Source organism: Callithrix jacchus, chromosome 2, assembly GCF_049354715.1.
Source record: "Callithrix jacchus isolate 240 chromosome 2, calJac240_pri, whole genome shotgun sequence".
NCBI classification, from domain to species: domain Eukaryota; kingdom Metazoa; phylum Chordata; class Mammalia; order Primates; family Cebidae; genus Callithrix; species Callithrix jacchus.
This window is the reverse complement of record NC_133503.1, coordinates 113915782-113935671: the sequence shown is the minus strand read 5'-3', so window position 1 is coordinate 113935671 and position 19890 is coordinate 113915782. Positions and strand designations below refer to the sequence as shown.

Below are 19890 nucleotides of genomic sequence, written 5' to 3'. Positions count from 1 at the left end.
TTTTAATGATTGTGCAGCTAAACTATAATCATCGAAAAAAATTTAGAAAGTACCAGGGAATTCAAAGAAAATAAACACCCTCATCTAGGATTCTAGCACCCAAAGAGATGGACACTATATACATCTTGGTGTATTTTCCTGCATCTTTTTTCTGTGTGTGCATGTTGCCTTTAGTTAAATGCTGCATATCTTGATTTTTAAGCAGAGATCGCAAAGGAGCATCATGAATAGGGCCTAGTCTGAAAATGATAATGTGCTTTGTGATAGATAAATCTTTTTCAATTAAAAAAAGACCCATCAGTGTGTACGGCATTTAAGCATATAGAAAATCATTATTCAAATATATTGGCATCCAATATGGCATTTAATCTGTCATTATTTTGTGCTCTGTTTTTGAAAGGGAGAGAAATTTACTTCTTACTCAGGAAGTAATTTGTGACAGTGTTCCCATAAGTGATTTAGCTGTCATTAGCAAGTTCTAGAAGAGTACTGTAGCAAACATTATTTTAACATTGTTTTATGTGTCATGGCAAAGAGTCCTTATTAATTGTGGGGAGTTGATTGTGGCTGCACAAGCTCATGTCTCAGTGCCAAGAAAGGCCAAGCTGAAAAGCTGCACTGAGGCAGTCACCCCTGGCTCACCGGGAGATCCAGCCCCAAGTGGCCAGCACAGGCCCGTGCTGGGTGTCCGACTTGGGAGGCTAAACTGACTTCAGGAAGTTACAAGATCTTTCAAACTGTGGTTTCCCCATTTTTTTCATTTGAAATTTTTGTTTCATTGATTAGAGTATTTTCTAAGATTTTTTTCAGGGAGAGAGCACAGTGATGATTTTCTGAGTATGTGTGAATGTAAGAATGTTTTCTCTTTGGTGACAGACAAGAAAGTCAATCAATACAAAATTGTGCAACATTCTCGGGTCACAGTTTTGTTTCATCAAAATTCTATATCTATTGCTTCACGATTTTCTGGCTTTTTGTGCTACAGAGATGTCTGAGGCAGCCTAATTGGCTTACTTTTTAGGAAGCTTATTTTTCTAGCCTTGGTGCAAGATTTTATTTTTCTTTTGTTCTTACAATTTAAAAATACTGCCAGGGTGTCCCTATATATTAATGTGTTTTTCTTTATTAATTTGTCTTGGAATATCTGTTTAGTTATTTCTTCATTATTACTCTTATTTTAGTTTCCCTTGTTTCTTCTTAAACATATACATGCAATAGTTCCTCCTTATCAGCTGTTCCACTTTTCATGATTTCAGTTACCCATGGTACAATACAATGAGATATTTAGAGAGAGAGAGACCCCATCCACATAACTTTTATTATAGTATATTGCTATAATTGTTATATTTTATTATTGTTGTTGTTAGTCTCTTATGGTGCCTATTTTAGAAATTAAACTTTATTATAGGTATGTATGTATAGGAAAAACCATAGTGAATACAGGGTTCAGTACTATTCGCAGTTTCAGGTGTCCATGGGAGAATCTTAGAATATATCCCCTGCAAATAAGAGGGACTACTGTAATTCTGACATTAGACATTCACTAATCATCTGCCTCACCATTTTCTTTTGCTGACATTTACCCTTGCACTCTAGGAGAGTTTCTGAAGTTTGCCCCCCTCTATATATTTTATTTCTAAATTCTGCTCTTTGAAACTTCTAATACAGGTTTAAATTTTGGTTTCGGTTTTGGTTTCTCTGTGCCCGCCTCATATCCTCTCTTATCTCTTTGTCTCACTCCATTATCTTTCCATTTCAGTCTAAGGGACTGTGTTAACTTCTCTTTCCAGTCCACAAGGGGCATGGTTTCCCAGAGCCATACCTCCATCCACCTCCCCATCTGGGAACTTGAAGTTCTTTGTCTAACTTTCCTGCATGAGAGATGGGTAGAAAGTCTAGGTGAGCTTCCTTTGTTTAGAAAGCCTGCCGAAAGCTCTGAGGGAGGAGGCATTGATTGTGGGCCAGGCAACCAATCCAATATCAGAGTCAAAGATTAATGACTCCAGAGGAAGTTTGGAAGAACTCCTCTTACTGGACAAGAACTTGAATGGGGTGGGAGTAACTCCAGGGTTAAATTCCCCCTACTCCCTTACCTATATGGATTTCCCTCTCTGGATCCCCTCCCATGACAGCATGGGAGCTCTCTCTCTCTATTTCTTCTCTCTCTCTCTATTTCTTCTCTCTCTCTCTTTCTCTCTCTCTTTCTCTCTCTCTCTGCCTAATAAATAGCTTTCAGCAAACTCTCTGTGTCAGATACTTACTTGAACAAGCTCACCGCACCACCTCCCCCCATTCTTGGGTGAGTGAGGCCCAAGGACCTGGGAAAACACATCCAACTGGGGAACAGTGAGCATCTTTGGGACACCCCCACAACCCTGCTCCTGTCACCCAGTTAAAATTCTGTAGCTCTCTACTCCATTTCATGAAGTAATAACATCTTGTTTCCTATCAAAGATGCACACTTTTGTCTGAATTTTCTTCTTATTGTGTATCATTTTATGAGATTTTTTTCAGTCTTCAAGATGTTGGCACCCTCTTCCTTTCTGTGTTGGTTTTGAGAGGCAAAATTTCTTTCTAGTCACTCGTTTTTAAGGAGAGCTTGACCTACTTCTAGAGCTTGTCAGCTGTGATGAGCACACTGTCCTTAGCCCTTCTCTCCATGTCCAAGCTAGCTAAATCTCCTCAGAGCTACAGCTGTTGGGCAGGTGAATATGCACAATCCTGATAAAAATTCCCACTACCTAGTAGACTTTCATTCATTACAGAACATCTGCTGTATGAAATGAGATGCAGGGAAGAACTCCTTTCTTTAGCATGGACTGCTAATGGGACTCTTTACCTCCACCCCCAAGAAGGCAACTTTGTACGCACCTCCAGGTGCAGCATGCAACTGACACACCCTGCATACAACCCATCCTCCCGCGCCCTGCCCCACTCCACTCAACCCACCAGCTTTCTGCCTAGTTGGTTTCCAGGATTTGGAATCTTTGACTTGGGTTAGAAAGAGAGGCACTAATGGAGAATAAAGATAGGTTGCCTCATGAGGAGAACTCCTACCAAAGAAGTGTGACTGCTAGATTTTTCTAGATGGGTACATTTCTGCATGGAGTCTGAGCATTTAGGAGAGAGGGTGTCTTTCAGGGACGTTAGCTTGCTCTGTTTCAGATGCATGACACAAGTGGTTCCCCAATTGTGCTTTTCAATCTAGTTCCACTGGCTTTGATTGGGTTGGAGTTCCTGCCTAGATTTTGGCATTTCAGGGGCTTCCTTTGGTGTTTGGTACAGTTCTGCTGTCTTCTATGAGAAAATGAAAAAATAGAAACTTCTAGAGAGAAAATTTAATACCAGGAATTCTTGGAATTGGCCCATAATGACGGTGTTCAGCTTTTTGGATCAAGCTCCTCTATTCTCGTTTTCTTCAGGTGCAACCTGTGAAATGGCTTTTCACTTTAAACTCTGTTCTGTGTATCAGTTCAGCCCTTCATGAGTTTTAACAGAGGAGTGAGAGGATTATGAGTAGGAGATGATTAATCATCACAGGGCATTCAAATCGCCTCTTTTGGGGATTTCTCTGTGTAGTCCTGGTATATTTGTCTTCCTCTGTAATGCATCATGAAGTAATGTTGGTCACTGCTTGCTTTCCTATGGGCAAAACTTACTTACATAGATATTAGAATTATTTCTTATGTGGAACCTGTCAGATAGGTCTTCGTGAGTGCTGCATGAATTTAAGTTCAAAAGCTGCAATTAAAACTTCTGGCATTATATAGGCATTAAAACAATCTATTTTATGATACAAATTCAGGTTGAATTCTGAGAGAAATTTAGAAAATTTACAAAATTCAGGACAAAAGCTCTCTACTATTCTGAGACCACAGTGAGAGCATCCTCTTTCTCATTTGCTGTGAAAGCTTTGAAGAGCCACACTCATAACTCAGTTAACCTGCTATTGATCTGTGGTTTCTGTGGAAGCAGCACATGATACTTTCTGAGTATAGGGTTTAGAGTTCAATGCCTGGATTTAATTCCAAGCTCTGCTAATTCCTAACTGTGTCTTTAGGCAAGTTACTTTGCCTCACTAAGGGCACATTTCTTATCTGTAAAATGAGGATAATAATAGTTCTTAGATAAAAGTCAATGCGAAGATCAATGAGACCATCCATATGAAGTGCCTAGAATAGTGCCTGGAACAGATGAAGTGCTCTGTAAATCTTAGCTCCTGTTATTGTTATTATTATTATTATTGGTGTTACTTTATTATTATTATTATTATTAGGTCAGTAAAGAGAACTTTTTGGCAATAAAGGTGAGTCTCATATTGATGTTTACCAATGGGATGGGGAGAGGCTCAAATTCTTCGGTTGATTATATATTGCAGCACCTTTCCCATTGAAAAATGAGGGAAATTTGATAGTTTATTAACTTTAGTAGTGCTTTTGTTTTAAAACCAACTACCTGCAACATGCAGAAACATATGTCAATAGCTAGAATTAAAGACTTTTGCATTACTATTCTTTTTGTATGTTTGTTTTTGAGATGGAGTCTCACTTTGTTGCACAGGCTGAAGTGCAGTGGCGCAATCTTGGCTCACTGCAAACTCTGCCTCCTGGGTTCAAGTGGTTCTCCTGTCTTAGCCTCCCAAGTAGCTGGGACTACAGGTGTGTGCCACCATGCTCAGCTAATTTTTTTATTTTTATTTTTTTTAGTTTTTGGTAAAGACAGAGTTTCACCATGTTGCCCAGGCTGGTCTTAAACTCCTGACCTCAGGCAATCTGTCCTTCTTGGACTCCCAAAGTGCTGGGATTACAGGCATGAGCCACTGTACCAGACACTATGCATCACTATTAAATGAGCTGTTTTATCAGAAGCTAAGGATGTACTTTTTTAAAAGAATATGAGAATAATGTGCCTTCAAATTAAGAATCAGTGTTATACAAAATGTAGTATCATTGGATAGGGAATGGTAATAGAAAAACAACTGAGCAGTTTGCCTCTATAAGAGAATATATACATATATCAACATTATATGATACAACAATAATACACCCTTCATTATCTTATTTTAGATTTATGAATTGAATTACCTAAGATCTTAGATCCCACCAAATTGCTTCCAAAACATTATACTTTATTGTATGTGGAATGAGAATAAAATCTTAAGAAAATATTGATGGAATTGAATGGAAGTTCAGTTCACTTCAGCACCGATCATAAGCACTAGAAACCTGATGGACAGATGGATTAAATATTATTCCAAAAATACTGTGTTTAAAGATTTTTTTTATTCTTTAGACTTTCTTAGCTTTTCAAAAATAGTGGAATGACTGGTTCAAAAGAGACAGTAACCTGAAATCACACCCATAGCAAAATACCTGTCTTATCTCAGGACCAAATATATATGATTCTTGTCATAATGTCAGCATTATTTTTCCATATAACAAGATACATAATGGCTTGTAAATTATAAAAATAATTCATTTGTGAAAGCAAAACCTCATGGCAAATTGACATCACAAGTCTTTTATTTTCAAGTATCATTATTACAGAATACTTGGTAAATGTGTAGAGCATTGTATTTGTACCACAACAAATTTAAAACTCTGTTTCTCATTTGTCAGGACATGACATGAGATAATACAGTGATTATCAACTTTTTGTGTGCCTAAGCATCACCTGGGGATGGTAAGAGAAATTCGGACTCCTGGGCTCCATCTCCAGAGACTGATGTAGATTTAAGGTGGGACCAAGGAATCAGTATTTTTGCTAATCACTCCAGGTGATTCTTCTGTTATGCCAGTGGTCTTTTGCACATATTTTAGGTAACACTGAAATAATTCTTTTTTTTTTTTTTTGAGACGGAGTTTCACTCTTGTTACTTAGGCTGGAGTGCAATGTCACGATCTTGGCTCACCGCAACCTCCGCCTCCTGGGTTCAGGCAATTCTCCTGCCTCAGCCTCCCGAATAGCTGGGATTACAGGCACGCGCCACCATGCCCAGCTAATTTTTTGTATTTTTAGTAGAGATGGGGTTTCACCATGTTGACCAGGTTGCTCTCAATCTCTTGACCTCGTAATCCACCCGCCTCGGACTCCCAAAGTACTGGGATTACAGGCGTGAGCCACCGCGCCCGGCCGAAATGATTCTTGTGCAGTGCATAGCATGGTGCCTAGCACACATAAACATTTATTTATATTTTTTATTTCATTTATTTTTTCTTTTGAAAATGACCCCTCTCCCTCTCTGCTGACCAACTCACTCTGCCATATTGTGGGAATACAGTAGAGCACACAGTAAGAGCGCTGCAGCTTCACAGTCAGTGGACCGTGTGGGAGACTTTGGTTGGAGGGAGCAGGTATTGATCCTATTTCTTTCCACTTCTGCCAGGACGTTGTCCCTTTGATCTTTTGATTATTCCCTTTTCCTTTTTTACTCTTTATTTCATGACTCCTCTTTAGATTACATATTAGCTCAGTCTTCATCATAAACTGTTTTAAAGCAATTCCTTTGAAATTGTTCAAGTTCCCATTCCATCTCTGTTTCTAACCCTCACTACCAAAATTCTTGGTTGAAATTACCGAAGAAAAGAGTGTAGAGACAGAAGAGAGAAAAACTAAAATCAAGTATTGATAAATGTCTACATGCAGGGAGTGGGAAGGATAACTCAAGTCAAAGAAGCAGTAAACGAAAGGATAGAGGAAGCTGGATGCTCCCTGTCATCAGTGTGGGGGATGCAGGAAGGAGTAGACGGTCAGCAGGGCTGAAATGCTGTATTTCCAGAGGAATGGAGGCTGAGGCAAGTCCCTGCTCAGAGACTGGGATAATATCAGTTCTCTTACAGGCTGTTTCTTTGAAGTAACAGAAGGTTTCCATTGTACTATGATTATGATTGAGAGGATGCTGAGTATGTGGAGATTCTGCATAGAAGACTCTTATTTCAATGTATGTAGATTTATGTAAAGAACAGCAGATAAAGCAATGAGAAATGAAGTTGAAGTAAGTGTTTACTTACACAAAAAGAGATAAGTTCTGTAAGGAAAATATATCCATGATACTTGTTAAACAATAGTAAGACAGACTTCATTCCAGAACATTGCTATAGGTATGGAGACCACTGAAAGGGGAATTTTGCAGTAAGGGGGAGAAATTATTGGGGTGGCTGGTTTTTCCAAGAGGGTTTTTGTAAGAAATGACTCCACAGCCAAACTTAATTTAAAAAATCTAATTCCGTGCACATCATTCTCAAATACTGCATTTGATTATAGTTATTCAAAGCCTTGGTAATATTCAACTCCAAATATAATGAATAAAGTGGGAATTTATAGCCAGGAGCAGGATCAGGGATCGGTGGATGGAAAATTAAGAGGAAACATCAGGGATAAGGTGGATTCTGGACAAGTGACCTCTAGGATTCTTGCTGAAGGCAGGTGGGTGGTCAGACCTCATCTGGCACATGGCGGAGATTGAGGGGACTTGATTTCAAGAATGGAGGATTCTGACTAAAGTAATGTAGCAGTGTTCTTGCTAATAGTGAATAGTGCAGAGATGAACATGGAAGTCCCACAGTGAGGCCTAATTGAAAAAGAGCTCAGAGGAACCTGATTAGAGTTTGGTGAAGGAGAGAATCTTTGTCATTGTGACTGAGACACTTCACGTGTTATAGATTTCTCAGATTGTTTGGTACTGTTCTCTGCCAGTTGTTTGTTGGTAAATGGATTCACTTATTAATTAAGCAACATCAAATAGGAAAGATGTTGTTCAGAAAGAACTAACAAGTGAATCCTAAAAAAATTGTTTATCTTAATCATGATTCTAGACTTCCTAGTTCGTTATTCACATTAAAATTGGCATTTCTGGGCTCTCTCTTTTGCACATCAAGCCTCTCATTCCTAAAGGATCTAACTGGAGCTTAAAGACCAGAATTTTTTAGACTTTAGTACCATTCTATAAATATATCACTCTAAATCTGAAATCTACAATTTTGAAGAAAATCATTTATAGAAAGCCAAGAGCCAAAATAATCTTATAATCACATTCCATTTTTGGTTTCACTTAGTACTTGGGATAAAAATTGCTTCTCTGAATATAATTTTGACACTTTTTTTTCCTGTTTACTTTCTTAATACAGCAAGTAGACTCAGCAAAGTCTAATACGATATACTTATTTCACTAAATAGTGAAATTGAAAGCTCAATGACTAACAAATTTAAAAGATAATGAGGGTTCTTACCACCAGCTGCCAATAAGAAAGATTAGATATTTGTTAGACATGATACGGTGTTATCTGCCTGGGTTTAACTGCCTGAGTATTAACCATATAGTTCAGGGGACACCTAGTGGTTAAAAGTAGGTAATTCCTTGCTGTGGTACAGTGTTAAAAAATTATGAAAAAATATATTTCTTGGCTTAGCAGTGACCACACATTGTTGACTTTGTCTTTCTGAATGAATATATGTTAGGGTGTGTGTGTGTTTTGATAAAAGGTTTCATCTTGATTTTATATATAAATTTTCTTTGAATAATAAAAAACATCAATAATATTGAAAATGTTAGAAATACGATTGAACTTTTCCTTTAATTAAAACAAATTATATCTAGAAATAGGGAACAAGTGACTGCATCATAAACAAGAAAAGCCTTTTTGATCCAGAAGTTCCAGTTCTAGAAATGTATTCCAAGTACATAATCAGAGGTGTACAGGATGACTTCCTTATATTCAAAGATATTTATGATAGCTTCATTTATAATAACAACAAACTAAGAAGGAAACACCTGTACAAAAGAGAAGTGAAATCATGGCACTGATGTACGGATGAAAGCATTTTTAATACTATGTTTTGAAAAACATTTAATGGCAGATGAAATGCTTATATTAGGTAAAAAAATCTTTCTAAATGTAAGATCTACAATTCCACTTATATAACATAATTATAATATGTTGTCTTGTGCATATTTTTGTATTTGTATAAAAATAGAAAAAACTGAAATTAGTTGTCTTGATTGACAGGATTTTAAGTAATTATTATTTCTGCTTCCTACTTTTTAAAAATCCTAAATGTATTTTTTGAACCAGAAGAAAAAGAACAATAGGCAGCATAGATAATAAAAGAGTAAGATAAGAGTGTTTTAACAATGACCAGAGAAGTACCTATGCATGTATCTGCTTACACCTTAAAGAGACCAGTGTTGTGTATCTGAGCTTTTTTTTTCACTTTGTAGCCCCTAAGAGCTACTTTCAGAGTAAGGCTGCTGCTGCCGTGTGTGTATACGTGTGTGTATGTTTTGTGTGCTTGTGGGTGCAGGTGGGAGCACACACACGTTTGAGTAGAAAAGCACCTCTTAAATATGGACAGAAAATAAGGACTTATGAACAATGACAACTTGGAGAGCTAGAATACTGAAATTTTAGTTCACAAAATAATTTTGTTTGGAATCTGATGAAACTATGATCTTTTCTTTGAAAGCTACACACATGTATAATACAAAAAATACCCTCCAAAATGTTACATACAATTTAAAGAGGTTTCTTCACACACATCATCCCCACCCTTGCAGGGACAATCTAATCAAGTAGATATATTTAGAAAGCACTATATAATCGTATTTTCCTAGTTGGCTTGTTGATGTCTGAAATTCTGCCATTAACAATTTCCTTAATCTTTCATTTCCTTTTTCTGGATCTGTTTTTAAACTATAGGTATTTCTAGTTAATACATTCATTATTAATGCCCCAGTGAGAAGTAGTTTGGTAGGAAAGGAAGAGAAAAATGTAAGCATTTTTTTTTTTCTGTAGATCCTGTAGAGGTAGTAGAGAACTAGAGGTCATTTGATGAAAATAGCTAACACTTACATAGGCACTATATACACATGCAAATATACATGTGCACACACATGAGCACACACATACCCCTTATGGCAACCCCGTTCTCCTGATAAGGAAACTGAGGCACAGCTTGACTAAATAACCCGTCTAAGGTCACATAGTTATTTAATAATAGAACCCAGAATTGAAATTACTTTCCAGAGTCTGTGCTTTTCACTAGTATCTGATACTCATCATAAAATTACCTATATTATGAAGTCTACCTTATAAGATGGAGGCCAACTCCACAGACTTTCTTACTTCTGTTGTCACTTTTTTGTTATTCAGTTCTCTACCCTTCATATCCCTCCTTCTTCCTTGTGTGATACCCTCTTTTCATTCAAGATGATTGTATAGGAACTTAAATCATTTCAATTCTCATGATGTAGGTATAGCTAGTTTCCCTTTGTAAGCAGGAGATGAGGCTCTGAGGGAAGCGGAGGCAAGGCAGAGGCAGAGCCCTAGAAGAGTAGCATTTTCCTGACTCCTGGTCAGTGCAACAACCTCATGACTAGAAAGACTTGAGCTGGACTACCTTGAGAGGCTCCCCCTGAGTGATGCATGGAAACTGAGTAATCAAAAAAAAAAAAAAAAAAAACTCACTGGAACGTGCTCACCACAGTGGGTGTTATTAAGGCCCCAGAACATGGGACATTTCATTTGGTATGTAAATTTCTATGTAATATTATGAGTTAAGGATAAGGCTCATTAATTGTGGCTTCGTTATCAGTGTTTATTGGAGCCAGCACATTCTTTTTATTGCTTTGCATTTGCAGTAGCACACATTTATACCTCTTTTGTTATAAAAGCAATTTGTACTTATTTGGTGACTGTTTAAACTATGGTGTAAAAGAACATTTGTAACTAAGAGTCATAGTTTTATAATTGCTGGTGTTGGGGAATTGAAAGACAATCTTTTTCTAGACACGATTTCCAAATCATGTATTTTCACATGGAAACAATACTTCTTGCCATTTTATAGGATGACTCCTAAGTTATGGAGTAGATTTCTTAACAGATATGTAAAAACTTACATATTTCAATGAGGGTTTTTATCCTGAGAAGTACTTTTCATGAAGTCTAAGAAATGTGTTATTAATGTGACTTTATCATTGTAGAAATGCCAGAGTGTACTGACACAAATCCGGATGTATATACAGCTTTATTTATATATAGTTTTTCATATAGAAAACCAAATATCTCAGCACCATGACTGAATATTGGTCATTTCCCCTATTTGATCTGCAATGCCAATATCATGTGTCATACATCAAGTTCATATATATGCCCTATTATAATCTTGTGGGACCACTGTCCCATATACAGAAAATGCAGTCTGTTGTTGACTGAAACATGCTTATTCAGCACATGACTATATACATGTCTTATTATATCACAATAACACGTACTCTAAAGGCTGATCTGTTCCAACTTAACAAAGCTTAATAACAAATCTCAGAAACTCAAACTGTTTCCAAATAACTTAATAGCATCCCATTAATAGGATCATGAGCTAGTTCTAAGGAAGAAATTACATTTTTCTGCCCCACAAAAAGTTATTATTTGTATAATTATATACATAATAAAACTCATAGAAAATTTTCAGCAGCCACTAAGTCTTTTCATGAGTAAAAACCAGACCCATTGGGGTTGCCGTGTGGTCAGTCTGTTCCATTGCTACCTGGGCAAAAACTTTGAGCCTCTCACCTTACAGTTAGGAATTTCAACTTGTGGGTCACAGTCTTCAGGACATGTTTTAGCTCATTTAGCCCTCAAAATCACCTTCTGAGGTATGAGCAGAGTTATTCACATTACTCAGAAAACTGGTGTTGACCAGTTAGAATGGCAATCATTTCAAAATCTGGAGACAACAGATGCTGGAGAGGATGTGGAGAAATAGGAACACTTTTACACTGCTGGTGGGAGTGCAAATTAGTGCAATCATTGTGGAAGACAGTGTGGTGATTCCTCAAGGACCTAGAAACAAATACCGTTTGACTCAGTAATCCCATTACTGGGTATATACCCAAAGAATTATAAATTATTCTATTATAAAGACACATGCACACCTATGTTCATTGTGGCACTGTTTACAATAGCAAAGACCTGGAACCAACCCAAATGTCCATCAACAATAGACTGGATAAAGAAAATGTGGCACATATACACCATGGAATACTATACAGCCATAAAGAATGATGAGTTCGTGTCCTTCATAGGGACATGGATGAATCTGGAAACCATCATTCTCAGCAAACTGACACAAAACAGAAAACCAAACACTGCATGGTATCGCTCATACATGAGTGTTGAACAATTAGAACATGTGGACACAGGGAGGGCAGCATCACACACTGCAGTCAGTTGGGGGACACCAGGGGAGGGACAGCAGAGAGTGGGGAGGGACAATGTGGGAAAAATACCAGATATAGGTGATGGGGGGAGGAAGGCAGCAAACCATATTGCCATGTATGTACCTACGCAACAATCCTGCATGATCTGCACATTTACCCCAGAACCTAAAGTACGATAAAAAAAAGAAAGAAAGAAAACTGGTATTGAGGACTGTTCATAAACTTGCCTAAGAGCTCATAGTTGGAATTTGGTAGAACAGGACTCTTGCTATATAAATCATAAGGTAGGACCATTGTCCAAGGGAATGTGGTGCCTTTCTTCACAAAGTCAAGAAGTCTCAGGGCAAAACACGTGGCTTCACTCAGGGAGCCCTTTCTGAGATTTTAGGTGACAATGACACAGCAACTCTTTGCCTGGCTCTTGAAACTTCATTGTTATTTTGAAAATTTTAAAGATTCAATTTTTGATTGATTCCGTAAAAAAAATTTTCTCTGAACTGCAATAGATACACAAAAAAGTATGCAACTAATTTTTTCATGCCTTCTTGCAACAGATGATGCAATATCATATATAAATGAGCTTGTTTTGAGAGTTTCTGCTTACTGAAAGTAGATGAATTCTGTCCTGAAGGTGGATCCAGCCTTATCACTAGTTAGTGAGTATGCACATCTAGCAAGGTAAGAGATCTGTCCAGGGCAGGGTGGAATTTCTAAGAACTGATGCTGATGTTAAGGAGTATGAAGGAGTATGAAGATACCAGCAACACTAAGCACAAGATGACATGAAGCCAGAGGACTTTGAGAACCCTGCACCTGAAGGCAAGGGAGGACAATGGGGGCCAGAGAGTAACCAGAGAAGACCAGAAGCAAACCACATCTTCGAAGAAATTGATGATCCCAAACTCATGTGACTATAGGGCTATTCTGAACCCTCATCACTTCAGAACAAATATTGTGATCCTGCATTTTGTTTCATCTCGTACCATACATGCCCCTTCCCAGCATGCTTTGGCTTACTGGCTTCTTTCTGCTCCTCCTGCTTACCAAGCCCAACCTTACCTCAGGGCCCTTGCACCTGCTGCACTGTCTACCTGGAATGCCTCCTCTCCGTTATCCCGTATTTACATGGTTTCTTCACAGCAGTCAGGTCTTAGTCAAATGTCACTTCCTCATCCATCCTGTCTGAAGCAATCCTCAGCCAATCACTCTCTGTTACCTCTTCCTGTTTCATAGTTTGTTTAGGACTCGCCACTCTCTGAAATCATCTTGCTTTTTTGTTGACTTACTTAGAGGCTGAGTCTGTCTACTGGAATGTAAGAGCCATGAGAGCAGCCTTTTCTGTTTAACTGGTCATTATATCCCCATTGCCTAGAATAGGACCAGGTTCATAGTTTGCTCAGTGAATGAATGAACAAATGAATATGTAAAGTCAGACACAAATGAAGAAAGGGGGCCAGGTCTTGTACATAGGCCAAAACAATATGTAATTAAACTCTGATTACCAATCTCAAAATAAGGAGTCTGCTCTGTATATGGGTGTATTTCCAGCTTTTGCATTGTATTTTGAGTGCCAGATGTCAACAAAGAGCTTAATAAATATTTGTTAGATAAAAATGTAATGAAAGATCATTTTACATATTCCACTCTCACTTCAGCTGAACTACATTGGTCCTTTGTGGACTAGGTAATCCAGGCAGCTCTGAGAGCAAGCCAGTCTGTAGGGGAACATATCATACCCACAAGAAAGTTGAGGGAACCTCCATTAAGTTAAAAAGCATTTCATTTATTAGTAAGTCATTTCAGCATGTATATTGTTTACAGTTATTATTTTTAATTTAATAGTTTCATCACTGCCAAAATACAAGTTTTTAAATTTTCATTGGCAGATCCTATTTGGCATATTGTAAGTAGTGGAATCAATTTGCAGACTTTACAGGTAAGCTGGCGTCCAATATGTGAGCTGTGATGTAGTGAATGGAATCTGTAATTAGCCCAGGGTTGGGACATGGCCCTCCTCAATTACAGCTAAGATCAAAAGCTAATAGCTGGAGTTTTGGACAGCTGTGTCACATTGAAAACAGACCTAACCTCCTTCAGTTTCCTCACTGGAAAATGAGAGGCTGAGATAGGTAATGAAGTTGAAATGGATGCTGCTGCTGCTGTATTCTTGTCTTTATGTCTTATGTCCAGTCTTTTACACAGAATCCATTTGTACATTAAGGTTGTCAGAAGCTATTTGTTATTATTTGTGATAATTTTAAAAAGACTTGCAATCTGGATAAAATGTGGGTTTTCCCCTCCTTTTACCATCTCACGTATCACACCTGCATCACCAGCTTCTTAGCAGCCTCTTTTGTGTTTATCACATTTATCTAGGTTTTTTTCTTTCCTTGGTTGATGGCAGTATGTGTATGCTTGGGAGAGACTGTTTATTTATTCTACAGATGATGCCTGGGAGGCTGAACTCTTGCAAATGCCTGTGAGGCCCCCTAGAATGGTTGACCAGTGAACACATAGAGATTGTGCTTTGAGGACAGCAAGCTAAGTTTTGAGTTTTGGGCATGCTAAGGCAAAATTTACCCTGAAGGAAAAGAAGACTTCAGTTCAAACTTCCATGGCATGCATTTTCAATAAATTAGAAAATATAAATTTGGCTAGATATTTATTCTAAAAAAGAATGAAACCAAATAATTATCCATATACATATAAAATGTTAATTGCATAGACACAGAACACTTTAATGTGTTATATACCAGCTAATTCATGCATTATCTTACCTTGTGTATTCAATGTGGGCTTTGTTTTGTTTTTGTTTGTTTGTTTGTTTGTTTGTTTTGAGACGAGTCTCGCTCTGTCACCCAGGTGCCCAGGCCAGAGTGCAGTGGCACAATCTTGGCTCACTGCAACCTCTGCCTCTCAGATTCAAGCCAATCTTCTGCCTCAGCCTCCCAAACTGGGATTACAGGGATCTGCCACCACGCCCAGCTAATTTTTTGTATTTTAGTAGAGGCAGGGTTTCACCACATTGCCCAGGCTGGTCTCAAACTCCTGACCTCGTGATCCGCCCATCTCAGCCTCCCAAAGTGCTGTGATTACAGGTGTAGCCACGGCACTCGGCCTATTCATTGTTTACAGTACATTATTCACACTTTAGAGACCGTGGAGCATATCACCATTTTACATTATATAGCTTTGTAGTTTATATGCTTGTTTCTTTGGAATATAGATACTTTATGACTATCTCTTTCTTATGGAAAGAGATACAGGATATGAAGGTCTTGTTGAGAAAGCAAATGTGTATTTTACCTTTCCTTTTTTCCTCCATTTATTTTCTTTTTCTCAATTAAAATACTTACATAAGAAAACACAAAAAAATCTCAAGGAGGATTTTTTAAAAATTACCCTTTACACCATCAGAAAATAACCTCATATGACCTTAAGGGATCATACTATACATACTATTTTATAATTTGACTTTATATAAAATATGAATATGTTTTAATTTAATGAGGTATTCTCCTAAATCATGACTTTTAATAACCAGATGATATTTCCTCCTATGGCTGTGCAATAATATAACCCCTATTATGGGAGGCAGTATAGGTAGGTAGGAGATTACAGTCTGGAGCAGGCATCCTGCCTTTTCCTATGACCATGGCCAAGTAATTTATGCATTCCGTTCCTCAGTTCTCTCACCCATAAAATGGGGATAACAATAGTATCAGGTTTATGTTGTTGTGCATGCTATTTAAAACAGAGTACTTAGAATAATGCTCTAAGAGGCTTTATTCTTAAATCGTTTTTATCCCATTATTATCTATAATTCTATTATTCTTATAGAAGAATTACCTGGCACACCATAAGTACTCATAAACATTCATTATTATAGATATTGTTTTCAGCTTTTTTTTTTTTTTTTTGAGACAGAGTCTTGCTCTGACACCCAGGCTGGAGTGCAGTGGCACCATCTTGGCTCACTACCACTTCTGCCTCCCAGAGTCAAGCAATTCTCTTGCCTCAGCCTCCTGAGGAGCTGAGACTATAGGCATGTGCCATCACGCCTGGCTAACTTTTTGTATTTTTAGTAGAGATGGGGTTTCACCATATTAGCCAGGATGGTCTCCATCTCCTGAGCTCATGATCCACCCGCCTCTGCCTTCCAAAGTGCTGCGATTACAGGCGTGAGCCACTGCACCCGACCTGTTTTCAGCTTTTTTAGCTTGTAGTACTGTGATGAATATCTTTGAAGCAAAATACTTTTTCTCTTCTCTTATTTCCCTAAGATACATTTTTACAAGTACAATAGCATCCTTGATACATATTGCTAAATCACCCTCCATAGACATTGTAACATTGTATACTCTCCGTGGCACTGGAAAGGAGAGTGATGTTCTTGGAAGTGTGTGACAACTGCCCTGGTGAGTTTTGCAGTTCTCCAAACTCATTGAATATTGAACAGTTTAGATTTATTCAACGTACTCTTCATTTTAATATTTATATCATCTTCAGGCAAAGTTACGAAAAATTAAAAGCATATGTTTACTTTGGGTGTGTTTCAAATATTAGTCTGATTTTTGCTTGAGAAAATATTTGTATTGATATGTAAGTTTGCATTTGACTATATTGGTAAGGTGTTTTCCCCATTGAAACTAATATTTTTTATTTTCAAGAAAAAAGCAACAAGCCTCAGGAGCAGTCAATCCTCCAGAGCCTATGCTGATGGAACAGCCTCGGCCGCCAAGGTCAGTGATTTCCTGAACATAGAAAGACCTCTACTGTATTCTACAGGGATATCATTAGTAGGGGGGGCCTGTAGGGAAGGTAAACGGTGTCTGGATATCACTGAAGGTTTTTGAACCAAGTATCATTTCTGTGCTGGAAGACAGAACATAATTTCTTAATAATGATATGAGTGATTTAAAACCTAGTAAAACCATTTATTGTATAATTCTCCTTGGTATATAATAATAAGTGTTAAACAAATATTAATTATCAAGACTATCTATAGATAATATTACACTTTTACACATACTGTGAGTAAAAGTATAGTCCTCCCACTTTAGAAAATAATTCAAATCCTCCTCATGGGCATTAACCACACCAGGTACTCTGCTAAGTGCTCTATGTAATTATATCATGTAATCCCCTCACAATCTTCTTATTATTATTCCTTTATACATGAGGGAACCAGAGCTCAAGGAGTTTAAGTAACCTTGACAAGCTCACAACACCGGTAAGATGGAGATAGGGCTTGAACCCAAGTTTCCTGTCATGAGATCTTTGACAATGCTGGATCTCATAAGCTCCATCTAAGCAATTTTTGGTAATATAACCCTTTAAAGTTTTGCAACTTATAAAAATCACTGAAACGTCACCTTTCAAGACAAGAAAGTGGCCAGGCACAGTGGCTCATGCCTGTAATCCCAGCACTTTGGGACACTGAAGCAGGAGGATAACTTGAGCCCAGGAGTTCGTGAACAGCTTGAGCAACATAATAAGACCCTGTCTCTACAAAAAAAAATTAAAAATTAGTCAGGCTTGTTATGTGCCTGTAGTCCCAGCTACTCAGATGGCTTAGGTGGGAGGATCTCTGGAGTTTGGGAGGTCGAGGCTGCAGTGAACTGTGACAGTGCCACTGAAGTCCAGCCTGGGCAACAGAACAAGACCTTTCCTCAAAAACAAATAGACAAGAAAATATAATTTTATAATTTTAGCTAGTAGTTTTTGATAAATAAAATTGTGTTGGGAGGTCAGGAGTTCAAGACCAGTCTGGACAAGATGGTGAAACCTTGTCTCTACTAAAAATACACAAATTAGCTGGGTATGATGACATGTTCCTGTAGTCCCAGTTACTTGGGAGACTGAGGCAGGAGAATTGCCTGAACTCAAGAGGCGGATGTTGCAGTGAGCCAAGATTGCACCACTGCACTCCAGCCTGGCGACAGAGCAAGACTCTGTCTCAAAAAAAAAAAAAAAAAGAAAAAAATATTGTTATATTCAGGCCATTTCAATATGTCCAAGATTATCTAAAACCTCAACCTATGTGTCAAGACTATCTATACAACTATTTAAAGTAACCTTTTTTGTTTGTTTGAAATTGGTGGCTATCTTATGAAAGTGAGACTTTCTCATAGATGTCACTTGCTCAATGAAGAGTTAGTATTTTAGTGTCACTCAGAGTTCTGACTGTTCTCAAAGCCCGTGATGGTGCCCAAAAAAATGATCAGCTGAGAAGTGAGAAGAGGCCAGTCCCTCTAATGCTAAATACCATCCCACTTTAAGACCCCTGTCTTTTAAATTCCTTCTCAAAGCCCTCTTCTGCCAATCAGTAAAAATATAAAAATCACTGAAAGACAATGAATTGTAAATACAGGGAGTTAATTAATGTTTGGGACCAACATAAACGCAAAACTGAGGTCTGCTCTTTTTTAGCCATTCTTTTTTTTTTTTTTTTCTCTCTCTTTTTTTGGGGGGGGGAGGAAGGCAGGAAGGAAGGGAATAAAGACGGTAGGGAGGAAGGAAGGGATGAAGGAAGGAAGGAAGGGAGGAAGTGGGGAGGGAGGGAGGGAGGGAAGGGAAGAAAGGAAATCAAGCAATGAAAGAGACATTGCCGACCTGGATCTAGAGGTTTACAAGTTGATTTCTTTTTTTTTGAAAGAAGGAAAGAAAAAAAAAAAAGTAAGTAAAGGAGAGGAAGAGAAAGAGGGAGAGTAAATGGAAATATTGTTTTATTTTGAAAAAAATTGGGTATTAATAATGGCCAATCAATGTTTCATTTAAACTTATGGGTAGGTGTGATGTGGTATTGACAAGAATGTATATTTTGTGTATTTGAAGTGGAGAGCTCTATAAATATTTATTAAGTTTACTTGTTCTGGATCTGAGTTCGAGTCCTTGTTATCCTTATTAATTTTCTGTCTCATTGAATCTAAGTCTCCTATCTGGGTGTTAGGATCGTTAGCTCTTGTTGTTGCATTGATCCTTTTACCACTATATCTTTGTTGCTTTAAAATCTATTTTATCTGATACAAGAATTGCAACTCCTGCTTTTTATTTATTTATTATTTATTTTTGCTCTCCATTTGGTTGGTAAATCTTTCTCCATCCCTTTGTTTTGAGTCTTTGTGTATCCTTGCATGTGAAACAGGTCTGGATGTAACATGCCGTTGGGTTTTGGCTGTGTCTTTTGATTGGGAATTTAGTCAATTTAAATTTAGGGTTACTGCCATTTGATGTTGACTGGCTGTTTTATCCATTTGTTGGTGTAAATTCTTCTTTATGTTGGTGCTCTTTACTTTTTGGTGTATTTTTAGAAAGGCTAATACTGGTTGTTTCTTTCTGTGTGTAATGCTTCTTTCAGAAGCTCTTGTAAAGCAGGCCTGGTGGTAATAAAATCTCTGAGTTCTTGCTTGTTCATAAAAGATTTTATTTTTCCTTCAGTTGTGAAGCTTAGTTTGGCTGGATATGAAATTCTGGGCTGAAGGTTCTGTTCTTTGAGGATGTTGAATATTGGCCCCCACTCTCTTCTGGCCTGTAGAGTTTCTGCCGAGAGATCTGCTGTAAGTCTGATAGGCTTGCCTTTGTGGGTAATCTGACCTTTCTCTCTGGCTGCCCTTAGTATCTTCTCCTTCATTTCAACCCTGGTGAATCTAACGATTATGTGCCTTGGGGTTGCT

At 37.8% G+C, this 19890-nt stretch overlaps 1 protein-coding gene across 34 annotated transcripts in view; it reads left to right on the top strand.

Annotated features, from left to right (window-relative positions):
- CAST (calpastatin) overlaps positions 1–19890 on the top strand; it is a 115586-nt gene that overhangs the window by 18368 nt on the left and 77328 nt on the right. For all 34 annotated transcript variants that reach the window (XM_078365130.1, XM_078365127.1, XM_078365129.1 and 31 more), the window contains one exon: positions 16885–16956. In XM_078365130.1, the coding sequence (XP_078221256.1) occupies positions 16885–16956 (72 nt within the window). The remainder of the gene's footprint in view (positions 1–16884; positions 16957–19890) is intronic.